This window comes from Poecilia latipinna, unplaced genomic scaffold, assembly GCF_001443285.1.
Source record: "Poecilia latipinna isolate Pla-1442-1.1 unplaced genomic scaffold, P_latipinna-1.0 Scaffold55, whole genome shotgun sequence".
Lineage (NCBI taxonomy): Eukaryota > Metazoa > Chordata > Actinopteri > Cyprinodontiformes > Poeciliidae > Poecilia > Poecilia latipinna.
This window is the reverse complement of record NW_015112671.1, coordinates 594186-607467: the sequence shown is the minus strand read 5'-3', so window position 1 is coordinate 607467 and position 13282 is coordinate 594186. Positions and strand designations below refer to the sequence as shown.

The window sequence follows — 13282 nt, the reverse complement described above, 5'->3', positions numbered from 1 at the left end:
CACATTTTTTTATTGCAGGGTTTTACAAGTCCTGGAAGAATCTCATAATTTGCGATGTCTGCAGTTGTTTCAGATGTGAAACTTGTTTCACTTGTAGACTATTTTTCAAACAGTGGAAGTGCTGATTTCAAATTATTTTAAAATATCTAAATCATTTACGAGACTTATACGCTGCCACAATCTTCCTTTTTAAGGCCTCAGACATCTCTTTCAATCTGACCATAAGGTCCTTAGTGACTCAGGAGCACAACAAACTAAATGTAATTTATGCACAAGTATATACGTTATTATTGATGTATAGAATTTAAAAACAATTAATGAATAAAAATAAACATTGCTGCATCTATATAAACAGTACAGTGTGCACTTTGTGTCTGAATCTCACCTGTAGGAGGAGTTTTCAGAGCAGGGGTTATGAGCCCGCACAATCACAAAGACATGCTGGAAGTGAGAGCGAATGTTTTTCGGAGTGAAGGGAAGCGCTCCAGGTTCCTGGAACACAATTGTGACGATGTCGTTCCCTATGTGCCGCTTCCGCAGCAACTGCAAGTTCGATGACAAAGAGAGAAAATAAACAATAAGCTGTTAAGAGACCAAGAAGATCAAACTGAACAATCAGAGACATCTTTTAGACAATAAACACCTAGAAAGCTGTGACTTAATAGACTAGTTTTACAACGCAGGATTTTGCTGAAACCTCCTACAAATGTCCACCTTTATAGCTTTAATATACACAAAGGCTGTTATCTAAAGCTTTCTATTAATTTTCATTTTTCATACCTGTTGCTTGTTGTTGGGTGTGTAGGGCAGCATGGTTGACACGTGGAACATGATCTCATAATCCTTGTAAGTTGTATACAAGGAGTGGGTGCCTGTAGAATCAGCTGAGGACGACACAAGAGTGGGTTAATTTCACATTTGCAAAACTGATGAAAACCCAATGGCGCAGCATTTGGCTTTCACACCAAGCAAATACTTCTCATGAATAACAAACTCCACATTCTACTGGTTTTCCTTCAGTTTCACAGCAACACATTTACAGGCTGTGTAAAAGCCCATGTTGGTTAAATCAGTTAATTACTGCAAACACTCAATGATGTTTACTTTACAATGCTTTATCAGTTTCAGCCCAGTATTTCCAGGACTTCCAGAAGAGTTTAGCGCATTTAGGTTTCCCTAAATAAGAGTTTCCAGATAAATTTCAAAGTGTTAAGTTGTTTGGCTTTTGTTAATATTCACTTAACTGAAGTTCAAAGTTCTGTGTTGAAGTTTTGCTAATGGAAAACAAAAATCTCTCTATTAACAATTATTGTATTATTTAGCGAAGATGTTTATTTTCATGCTTTTATTTTCAAGTGAGTGAAGACTGTTTACGTAGCAGTTCCAGTTTATCTCCTCACTTTCTCTCTCTTTTTTCCTAACAACTTTATTTCAATCAAGAAACACAAGAACTAAATGAAACACAGACAGTAGAGGACGAGAACTAAACTTGCTTAGTTTGTTTACATAAATAATGTCAAAATTAACTGGTTGTAAAGTGTTGGAGTCTTAAATTGAAGTTTGCACTTTAGCATTAGCTTCCACTAAATAGTATCTTGGCACAGTTTTTTAGAGTTAGTTGAAATAATGTTTATAACTTTAGGGTTAGCACAGACAGTTTTAATCTTTAAGTTACAATCGTTTTATCTGTGGAAATCCTCCACGATTCCCAGATCAACATATTTCTACTGAGACTGTATTGCATTGCTTAGTGTCCTGCAATTTGCCAAACATCTATATAATGTCCTGGCTTCAGTGTTTTTGTTCATACAAGAATAATTTTGAATGCATCTAGTGGAATATCCTTGAACAGCTCATAAAATAAGAAATAAATCAGAGATAAATCTTTTTCAGCAGCTCTAACATTTTATTAGCAAAGCAAGCCGAGGAGAAACGCAAGAGAGAATGTTGCTATTCACAACCAATGTACAGAAATAACAACAAAGACGCAGAATAAAAGAAAAACATTAGTTTTCTACATTTTCTAAAGGTTGCATAACTTCCACGATGGACAAACAAAACATGCGTAAGATATGATTGAGTTCCTGAATCCACAATCCATTATTTGCTTGGTGGACAGCCAAACCTAAAAGTTACTTTTTTGTTATATCCACACATGTGCTTACTTTTTGTGTCCAGCTGAGCTCGATACTTGTTGAAACCTTTGAGCCTAACCCGCTCGCCCAACAGATGGAGGAACTCTTCCAACGCAGGACCGGCTGCTTCGTTATTGTACATTTCCTCTTCGCTGCTCTGGCCTGCCATGCAGTACATCACCCCCACCTTCCGCTGGAAACTCAGCTGTACAGAGAATCCAAATGAAGAAGCAGAGACCGCAACATCACCTTGCAGAAGTCAAGTCAAAGTCCCCTTGTTGACATTTTAGTCAGAACTTCTGTTGGCATTTAAGAAACAACCTTGAGTTGTACTGTTGTGGCGGTGGTGCTATTTTCTCCCAAGAAATTATGCTGACATTTTCAAAGATTCAACTTCTGATGATTGCACCAGGGAGGGTGAGCATCGTGAGCATCAACGAGCTTGTTTTGTGTTTTTCCTTTTTTCTTTTATTTTTTTTTTTAAGGTTCAGAAATGCGACGCGAGTTTGCCAATGTCAAGCACAGTTTCACAGAGTAAATTACACAAACCAGGTCATAAAAACGATACAGCTAAACGGAGGGAATAATAAATAAGAGCCATCTCCTGTATGAAGGGGGAAAATATCTCTGACACCAGATATGATTCATGAACTCAAAACAAGATTTGTTTGCGCGACACACACTACGATGTGTGTGTGTGGATGGCTCACAAAGTTCTGTTGGTGAATACACAGCACCCTTCACACTTATTTTACAGCAGTAGCATAAACCTCACACTTACAAATACAACCTTTTTCAGATTCATTTAATCAGTAAGTGCAAAAGAAATCCGCATTAAAAATCATCCTTACAGCACCTTAAAAGTAATAGTCAATGCAATGTTTTAATTGAGACTTTTTATTTTGATCTGTAGATTATAAACATTTAATTAGTTGTCAATTACTTGAGTATAAATATGCAAGATGGAGGCCCATTTCTCTTGACTAGAAGCCGCTAGACTGTATGTTGACCCATATTTGTCTTGTCATGAGATAAAAAAGATTTAAAAACATTTCCAAAGTTCACGGTTTGAAAACTGCAGCAAAGTTTGGGGTCATCAAGTCTCCAAAACAACCAATACATGTCATCTTAATGTCAACTAGTTTGGGAGGAAAGTCATTCTTTGCTCTACCAGCAGAAACAAAAGTGTGCTCAATGTTACCGAGGCTGAAACTATCCAACTTTGACCAAATTAAAATTATTATTATGCAGAACTAGGAAGAGTATCCAAACATTTTGACTCAAGTTAGAGCAGCACTACTTCAAATCTTTACTCATATAAAAGAAATTATGGAAGAGCAAAAGAGTATTTGGTAAAAAGTCTACTCTAGTACTGAGTAACGAATCAAAATATCAAGCATTTGATATTTAAAAATTACATCAGGCCAAAATATAAAGATATGTGGAATTTTTACATTTCAAAGACCAAAGTAAAAATAACTAATATAGATAATATAACTACAAAATAACAAAATCAGGCGCAAAAAAAAAAAAAAAAAAAAAAAAAACTTTCCTCCTCAAATAAATTTTTTTCAATTTAAAACTTATGAAACTAACAAAAACTGCATTTGTGTCTGGTGAATTTTGGTTAAAACAAGCTTGTTCTTCATTCATTGAAGTGGGTAGAGTATCCAGATATTTTGATCAAGTGAGAGTAGCAATACTTAATAAAATTACTCAAGAAAAAGTACCAAGTACAGCATAGTAGCAATAATCCTAGAAGTTAATTTTTCCCAAAAAGTAAATGTAACTAGTTATTACTCAACTCTGGTTTTGAGCCCAGATTCTAGTTTGGCATCAAGTCATAGTGGAAGAAGCTTGTCCTTCAATAGAAATGATCAAAAATTAGTTTAACAGTTTCTTAAAAACCTCCACGCAGGTGGGTGGCCATATGAAACTGTGTTGTCATTATTTACACTTGAACCATTGTTATGTACTAGGATGAACTACTGTGTCATGTTGACAATGAATGTGATTTTAAGTCCTGTGCATGTTTTGGTGGGGGCGTGGATATAGGTTTGGACTACTTCTATTAATCTCCATCACTGTAAATTGGAAAGTATGTTCCCAAGTAAATTTTTTTGTCTAAATAATGTTTTTAAAACACCGTCATTAGGACAGGAAGTCTAAAGAATCATTCCATTTTAGTAAGCTGATGGTGGCAATCAAAGGTACACAATCAAGAGACGTAATCAAGAAAATGAATGCAGCCCGTTTTATCCGAGAATAAATTTGCTCATTGTGTCTTCTTACCCCCTGCTCATCCAGCTTCATCAGCTGATCAGTGACCTTAGGCGTGTTGAGTGCCAGACGCAGGCAGTGCACATTGAGCTCAGGAACAAGATATTCCAGTACTTCTTTGAGAGGAAGACCACGAGCAAGACCGTGCTTGGCTGTCGACGGCACAGCATCTTCAAGGATGGATCCGCGCAGGGTGGAAAGCTAGAGACGATGGGAAACAAAAAACAATAATGAACACAGTTCGGTAGTGGGTTTTACTTCAACGGGTTTATAATTCCAGGTAAATGTACTCTGGTGATTTAGAAAAACAGAGATGGATTAGCTAAAGGAAGAAGGGAAAGAATGTGCAGGTTTTAACAGTGAAGTCTCTTAGGTTTCGGGGTGAGACAGACTAAAGAAGGACTTCCATAAATAAATCAGGAAGACTGTAGAAAAGTCCAAGGCCTGAGTATCCATCATGAGCAAATACACAGAGCTGGCAGTCTCTAGCTGTCTCCAGGCACTTAACAGTGTCTGTGTTTTATGTTTGGTAGTGGCTGTGGTGGTGTAAACACACTCAGTTTTATATAAAGTGAAGAGAGAAATGCTCTTAGCTCAAGAGCAACGGACAGTAGAAAGGACAGTGGCCCCCGATGCACAAAACCAGAGCAACCCACTCACTCCCCCATATATTCACATGTACTTTTAATCATGGAAAGTTTTCCAATCTTAAAAAATAGCAATTATAATTGACAGAGGGATGCAGAGTTGAAAGATGGAAAAATATCACACTTTGTTATGCGTCATACTAATGGGACTCCCAAGCCAATTACTCAAGTTGTACTAATGTAAGAACTATGCTTTACTTTTGATGCTTGAAGTATTTTGGTTTAAATTTAAACTTCTTGGGTGCGAAATGGCACAGCTCAGTCCTTCAGTGATGAAGTTTGACAAAGATTGTGGGTGGGCGTTTAGCTCAGGGGATGAGCGCATGGATCTTTAGCACTAGTGTGCACAAACTAGAGAGATTTAGAAGAGACTCTCACTGCAAATGGCTGATTGGGAACACAAAGACTCAACTGGAGGAAAACATTAGAAAAAAGTCAGATCAAACATGCACGGATTTGAGGTGGTGGCTCAGCAGAGGCAGAGGAATCTTGAGCTGACAACCGTGAGCTGCAGCTTTTACACCGAACCCCTGCTGGGTGAAGATCCTGTGTGTTAACTCCCACACAAACTGAACTCATAATAGCTTCTCTGTAGCATCACTCAGAACAGAGTGTACCAAGTATTGACACATTTAAAAGCATGAACATTCATAGCTATTAATACGGTAAATCTAGATGAATGGAAAGCTCAGATGGAAACACACTTCAGCATAATGAGCAATACATCCAGCACACAGGAGGAGTTTTTATTTGGTGTCGTCTTACCTCGCTCGTTCTGAAGATGACCCTGTAATTATACTGCTGGCCATGCTCCTTGTGCTCCTCCAGCTTCTCCCTCCTCAGACTCACCGCCACCGGGCCCAAGTTCTCATCCACCCCCAGGTAGTTCCAGTGCTCTAAGGTTTAGATTGAGAATAATGCTATTTGTGATAGGTGTGGTAATGAATGGATCACAAGAAAAAAAAAAGGCTGAAATCTAAAGAAATTAGGAGAACAATAAAGATAACAGAATTAAAACAGCAGCAAGGCTACAGTTGCGTGTTAAATATGCTACTTTCGAAACATTGGCCTGTAAAGGGATATTTCCCAAAGAAAATACAATGAAAAAAGATTTTCAAAAAGTCATACTGTGCCAGGAAGAAGTTTATATACAGTCATCAGGGACATGAATGTTTTCAACTTTGCATATTCTTAATTTTAAGAACCAACAAAGTTATGGATTAATGCTTCATCCATTCTAAAACCTTTTGGCCTTTCGTTGATCTGTTGGAAAAACCTAATTTTGTCAAAGTTTATTCAAGTTTTGTAAAATTAAGAGCAGACACTTCCTTCTTGGTAGGAAATCAAGCAAGGGTTGTGCTTCACTACTGCAGCACCCCAAGATCAACATTATACTTGAATTTATTTAAGCATTGACAAACAAATAGCAGAGATCACAATAAAAGCTGTTTAACAAGGTGATCAATTTTATGCACAAGTTACTGAACTTTTGATAATAAAGTTTCCTCATCCTTTTGTCAGATTAGCTGCCAAATTATATCGTAACAACTAAACAGATGTGAATCAATCACATTTCTTCCTCGTCACCATTTATTTAAAATCACCCCATTTATTTAAAATCACCCAGCCCTTACTTAAACCTGATAACTGTTTGGACTATTCTGAAAAGCCAGTTAAGTGCCATTTTAAATTATTTCCACCACTTTTGATCAGAAAAACAGTTAAATATTGTACAAGAATAAGCCATGACACTGTTTATGACTGCAAGAAGTAAATAAGCTTTAAAATGCATCATTAAAAGACAAATTAATAAGACATTTAATCCAATGAGAGGCTCTTACCTCTAAGATAGAAGTACTTTCTGTAGTAATAGGCACCGAGGTCAACATGTTCCACAATGTATCTCTTGGACCTGTCAGCATGTTGACTTGGCCCGTCTTTAGCAGCCTCCAACACGGCGACTCCAGCATTGGTGAAATGGGTTGTGAGAGTGGCATCCAGTGGTCCTTCCTCTGTACTGCCAGAGGAACTGCTGGAGCTCCCGCCGCTACCAATGCTGCCCTGCTGGAAGACCGATTACAAAGACAAGTGAAGCAAGCGATCCTAAAGCTGCAGGACGTCAGTTTTATAAAATATATGTGCTTTACATATTTGTTAAATCTGTCACGACACAGATAATCTGTGAAAAGGTCAGGCTCCTCTCCCTTCTCCCAGTGCTACTATTACTGTCAGAAGATATGCAGAGTTCCCAGTCAAAAACATCCAGTCAGAGGCAGGAGGAAGGTCTTAGAGCTGCCGGTCATGCTTGTTTACGCGCTGCTCAATGTGCGAATGGTGAAGAAGCAACTTACGGTCCCAGGAAATATCAATGTCATTCATATTTTATTCGCTATGCTAACCAGCCTGAGTATTCATGGCAGCCTCTGCTATCAGGAAGAAGCTGTAGCATAGCAGCTGTAGCTGTACCAAGGGATTGATAGACAGCACTAAAACCCTCCTCCTGGCTCTGACTGGGTGGGTGCCAGTCAGCACTGGGCAGAGGAGCTCAATTTATTTTTACAGACCGTCTCATACCATTCTGTTATGACATAGTGACCCAATCAACAAATATAAATGTGAATCTTATTAATACATATATTTTCTTGAACTCAACATACCTGTTTAGCAGGAGAAATGTTCCTCTCCCCCTCTCCACCAATCTCATTCCTGAAACAAGGGCAACTGAGAACCAACTCATTGCTCTTATCATCCCCAGGGTCCAATGCGGGGTTGGTACCGTGTCCTCCACTCCCCTCCTTGCTCAGCTCCTCCTGTGAGCCACAAGGGGAGCCATAGGTTCCACTCTGATTGGAGGAAAGAGAGGAAGTGGCAGAGGCTGAAGCGGCAGCAGCGGCTGAGGCACCAGTTGTGGTGTTCTTGCGTTTGGAGCCACATTGGCGGTTTTGGATCGCCTCATTGAGGTCAAACAGTAGAGACTGGATGTCAAAATGGGCAAAGCCTTTTTGGCACACCCATGGCTTAGGAGGTGGGCCACTTTCATCCCCTTTCCCGCCATCTTCAGCATCTGAGCCGGCTCTCGATGTGTCGCCCTCCACCTTTACACTGCGTAGCTTCCGGAAGATGGACTCTCCACCCGTCTCCGACTTCGACCGTCTCTTCAAGTGTTTCTCGCGCTCTTTCAGTCGGCTGGCGGGACTGCCGCGAGCTGGACCATCGGGCAGATCCAGGGCGGCCTGCTTTATGGGGGCCACAGTAAGGAGTTCTGACAGTCTTTCTGGAGCTGGGCTTCTCTGATCAGGGGCCTCGGAGGACTGGTATCCCTTCAGCATGTCAAAGAAACTCTCTCCCGACACGCCGTGTTTGTCTATTGAAGAAGTGCTGCCGTATTCACGGTGCATGGGCGTCCATCCAGAGAAGGACCAGCCTTCATTGCCATCTCCATCCAGCTCACTAATGGTTATATCACTGTTACTGCGCTGGCGGATCCGTCTCATCCCTTTCCGAGGCGAACCCAGGTAACCATCAGGCGACAGGAAGCGATTGTCCTTTCCTTTGCTATGCATCTTGTTCTTTAGTGTATTCTGGATGTTGCGCAGCATAGATGAGTCTTGTGGGCTTATCAAGTGTCCTAACTTCGCTGACAGATTGCTGTGGGCTGTGACAGCTGACACATTCCCTCCTCCTCTTTCTCCACTACCACTCCCACTCAATCCTCCACCTCCACCTCCGCCACCTCCTCCTCCACCCAGGATCCTTTCTCTGTCTCCACTTCCTGATCCTGAGGAGCTGGTGGTGTTCGTAGAGCTAGGCGAGTCAGTTTCCACCGTGATATGCCAAACACCGCCTCCACCACCATCTTTCCTTGGGGGCCAGTCGGCCACACGAGCTCTAACCCCCATCTTGGGGACACCAGGGTTGGTGCCAGTGGTTGATGCGGAGGAGATGTGTGCACTCTCGCTTCGAGGTGGCGGTGCTCCTCCATTGGGCAGTCGGAGGCGGCGGGTGTAGAACTCATCGGTCGCCGGCACAGAGCCCCCGACCGACCGCTCCGTCTGAGAGCGCTTCAGACTAGTCATGACGAAGAATGGGGAAGGATGTGGGGAGAGGAGGTGGGAGGGAAAGGTCAAGATGGGTGTTAATGGGAGTTAGATTTGGGTCAACATAATGCCCACTGAGTGAAGAGCAGAGGGAGATTCACATCTGGTTCTGAAGAAAGAGAAAAACAGACAGATAAAAAAAAAAATCAGTGTAATTTGAAATTTTTATAAAAACAGGATATTAAACACTCTGAACTGCTGGAGGTAACACGTTTGTTCACAAGGCTCAAATTTCAAAAGGTGAAAGATTTGGGGGTTTTTTTTTACTCCAAGATGATCAGGTTATTTTACCTTAAAAAACCTCCAGTATGAAGAAACTAATGTGTGGACAGTATTTTACAGCTGCAGTCTTTAAAAAGCCATCTGCTCTGGATTCATGTGAGAGGAGAAGTCAGGTCGCCTCAACGGAAACACTGGAACGCAACAGTGGTGCAGACAGCCTATGCACAAAGAAAACAGAGAAAACTTAAGTTAATATCACTATCACATGCTACAAAATTACATTATGTAACTCAACAAACTCAAACATCTTTGAATATAAAAAAACCAGCATAATGGAATTAGGCTAGTTACCAAAAAAAGTGGTTTAATAGCAAGAGTTCAGTATTTTGAGAAGATTAATGGGAAAAAATGCTAAACAAGTTTAAAAGATGCATGTAGGTTTTATTAATTTCACCAAGTTTCAACATTCTTTCCCCCCTTTACACAATGTCAAAATCGAACCGTAAACCAATTAGAACATTTGGAAAACCTTAGGAGCGGAATGAAATATGGAAAATGTTCATGGACACGGCAAAACAGAGTGCAGCTCATTCAGCCAGTCAAAACATTGTGACATGTTTTTCCTCCCGCAGACATTGATGCAGCTTCAGGGTGCCAGACTGTCCGCTTTTCCGACTGGTTTGTCCGTAATGTTACAACACCTCTCTATTCCAGAACAATCTTTTGAGTCACCATGGAGATAAGCGGTCTTGCAGAGACCATGTTTTTCACTGTTGCGCGTGTGAGTGTGAAAGAGAAAAGGCGATGAGAGATACTTAGTAGAAAACTCATCAAGTTCACATTTGATGGCATTTATTTGTGGTATCACCAATGTGTTACTATTACTCTAGAAAAAATGCCCCATGCTTTCAGTTGGGTACAAAATGTACCATTAATCTTCACAATGTTTCCCAAATACAAATATAAAGTATTTCACACATGATCAGGTTTCTGGTGTTCTTAACGTAACTAAACCATTAAATCAGCTTACTTTAGATTCTCTAGGATATTTTCCCATGACAACTTGCCTGCAACCTGCTAAGGGTGTTTCTCCCTCCCGCATCTCCATCTCGTCCGGTAACTGCTGGGTTATGCTCCAGACCAATCCACCCCCCCATCAACTCTGAACAGAATTGAGGGGATGGATGGAATGCTGTTTGGTAGGACTGGTAAGACTACAGTTACATCAACATAAAATGAGGAGATAACCGTCTAAAGCAGGGGTGTCAAACTCCAGTCCTCGAGGGCCGGTGTCCTGCAGTTTTTAGATGTACCACAGGTACAAAACACTGGAATGAAATGGCTTAATTACCTCCTCCTTGTGTAGATCAGTTCACCAGAGTCCTGCTAATGACCTAATTATTCTATTCAGGTGTGGTGCAGCAGAGGCACATCTAAAAGTTGCAGGACACCGGCCCTTGAGGACTGGAGTTTGACACCTGTGGTCTAAAGTTATCTGACAAACTGTGAAGTTAAATAAACCAACAGCAGGTCTGGTCAAGCATTCTGAGAATTCAAGTTGATGTTAGAGAACCAAAGATTCAGTGTGTTGTGCCCTGACCAATGGTTGGACAACTTTGAAGAAAAAAATTAAACCTTTTAATCTTTTAGTTAAACTCTTTGACAGGGTTTCCTCCAGAAAACTTGCTAACCCCGGTGGGAGGGGTGCTAGGGCGGTCATCTAATGGCCCACTATGATTTTTAGATGAAATAAAATGTTTAAAGTTGACAGAAAATTTGAAAATATCACTAGGTAATTATGCATTATTAGAAGACATTAACAATACCTAAACGCCAACTATGAAGTGTTAAAAAAAAGGCAAACATTAATAAACCTAAATAAAGAAGCAATGCTTAGCCTGGTGGGGGCGCAAGGAAAGCCTGGTGGTCCGCCAGGCTTATAATACAGTAGGGGAAACCCTGCTCTGGTGTAGAAGCTTGTGAAAGTATCAAAGTTGCCCAATCTGCATCAGTGAGATTTAAAAACCAACTCTGGGGAAGGATGAAGAAATTACGTATTTAAAAGTGAACTTTATTTTCAACGGCATGTCCATACATGTTTCAGGTTTATTCAGATAACCATAGAACAAGACTTTCCACAAACGGCAGTAAATGAGTGCAACTAAGCTACTTAAGGTGGTAAAGGTATGATTATATAGTCAAGGGCAAGAGTGTCCAAAGTCTGTCCACCAACCTCTGCGAATACCAGGAGGAATTAAAATGGACCAATTCCCATGGTGCAAATGAAATGGTTTTAATTCCTATGGCAATGTAACATGCTATTTAGGAAAAGTCTGAACTGAAATATATAATTTGTGGTGCATCTGAACAGATGTAATGTCCAGTCAGTGCATTGGTGCCCAAGTCCAGTCCTCAAGAGCTGTTAACTTTTAGTAGCTATCAAGGCCTGGAGTTGGGCACCCATGGTCTAGAACCATGAAAGGGAGAGACTGAACTAGAAATGACAATCACAAACATTTAGAAATATTATATCAAACTCTAGATTACTTTAGCACTGTGCTGAAGACCTTGGGTACCAAGCCTGGATTCAACTTTAGACAACTTTTTTTTTTTACACTAAGGGTGAGCAATCCAATCAATAAAGAACCGTCACATCGCTCTGCAGCTTTGAAACCCACTGCTCATTATTTTACAGTATCTCCTTTACTCTTTTGTAACCTGTAAGCCAGTCCAGCTTTAAACAGTGAAGTGTAACGATGACAAATTCAAATGCAAAACATTTGCGTGTGCACAGAAGGTGGTATGCTGGAATTAGTCATCTCTATTTGTAGAGCCACTTATAGCCAGACATTTTTCTTATCCTAAAAAGAAGGTCTCATGCCTTTTTCTAGATAATTACGCTTTTCTGCTCTGGTAAGTTTTTTACTGTATGTAAAAATAAACGGCTATCTTTGGTGTTAAGAAAATTATTTCCATTGAAGCTTGAAGGGCGTTATGAAAAGGACAACTGCATGAATAGATGACCTTGGTCCAAGCTGTGGAAAAATATATTTGCAACAAATGTGGTAGAGTTGCACTTTCAATAAGAATAACATGAAAAAATGCATGCTGCTCTAAGCTTAGTAAAGCAATAAACAATAATATAGCTCTTAAACAACTGCTATTGTGCAACTGAGTGCAAGATAATTTGTTTTGTGATGTGAAGATAAAAGAAAGTTTCTGTCATTAAAGACAAAACTGGGATGCAGAGGCTCCATCAAGTATACAGTAACCAGTCCTAGTTTCTCTTTCAGTCTCAAAATTCTTACTACAAGTGGCTAGCTTAACCACAGTAATCCAAAAACTCATGCAAAGAGCCTACATGAGGCTAATACCACTCAGTTTGATACTGATTACTACTCTTACCAAGTGAGGTCAATTTTTTCCCTCCTAAAATCATGGTCTGAGATAACATTGTTAGAGCTGAATTAACAATGGAACACCTCATGCTCAGTGTTGCATCCTGCTGTTTATTTTGATCCATCCATTTCACTGGAGCACATCCTGGACATGTCACCTGCCCATCACAGAGCAATGGACAACGCACACTCATTTTAAATATCTGCCTAAGGGCAATTTAGAGGTTCCAATTTAGCTATCAGACAATGTTTCAGGGGAGGAAACCAGAGCACCCAGAGAGAACATGCAACTCCACAAAGATAGGAAACAATGACAACAACTGTCCCACCACGGATTCTTGCTTTTTTGATATCACTTGTCACAAAATTGAAGTAGGTCAATTTGCTGCATAGAGGTGTGCTTAAAGTCAATATATTGCACTGAATCCATAGCTGCAATTTTCAACACAAAAAAGTGTTACACGACCAAAAAAAAAAAAAAACCCAATAGGTTTATCATGGCA

At 40.2% G+C, this 13282-nt stretch overlaps 1 protein-coding gene across 3 annotated transcripts in view; it reads right to left on the bottom strand.

Annotated features, from left to right (window-relative positions):
• sipa1l1 (signal-induced proliferation-associated 1 like 1) overlaps nt 1-13282 on the bottom strand; it is a 75336-nt gene that overhangs the window by 23660 nt on the left and 38394 nt on the right. For all 3 annotated transcript variants that reach the window (XM_015054284.1, XM_015054300.1, XM_015054292.1), the window contains 8 exons: nt 9451-9599; nt 7720-9268; nt 6904-7126; nt 5828-5958; nt 4428-4616; nt 2166-2340; nt 781-884; nt 386-543 (listed from right to left, as the gene is read on the bottom strand). In XM_015054284.1, coding sequence (XP_014909770.1) covers nt 386-543; nt 781-884; nt 2166-2340; nt 4428-4616; nt 5828-5958; nt 6904-7126; nt 7720-9138 — 2399 coding nt within the window. In that variant the 5' untranslated portion in view covers nt 9139-9268; nt 9451-9599. The remainder of the gene's footprint in view (nt 1-385; nt 544-780; nt 885-2165; nt 2341-4427; nt 4617-5827; nt 5959-6903; nt 7127-7719; nt 9269-9450; nt 9600-13282) is intronic.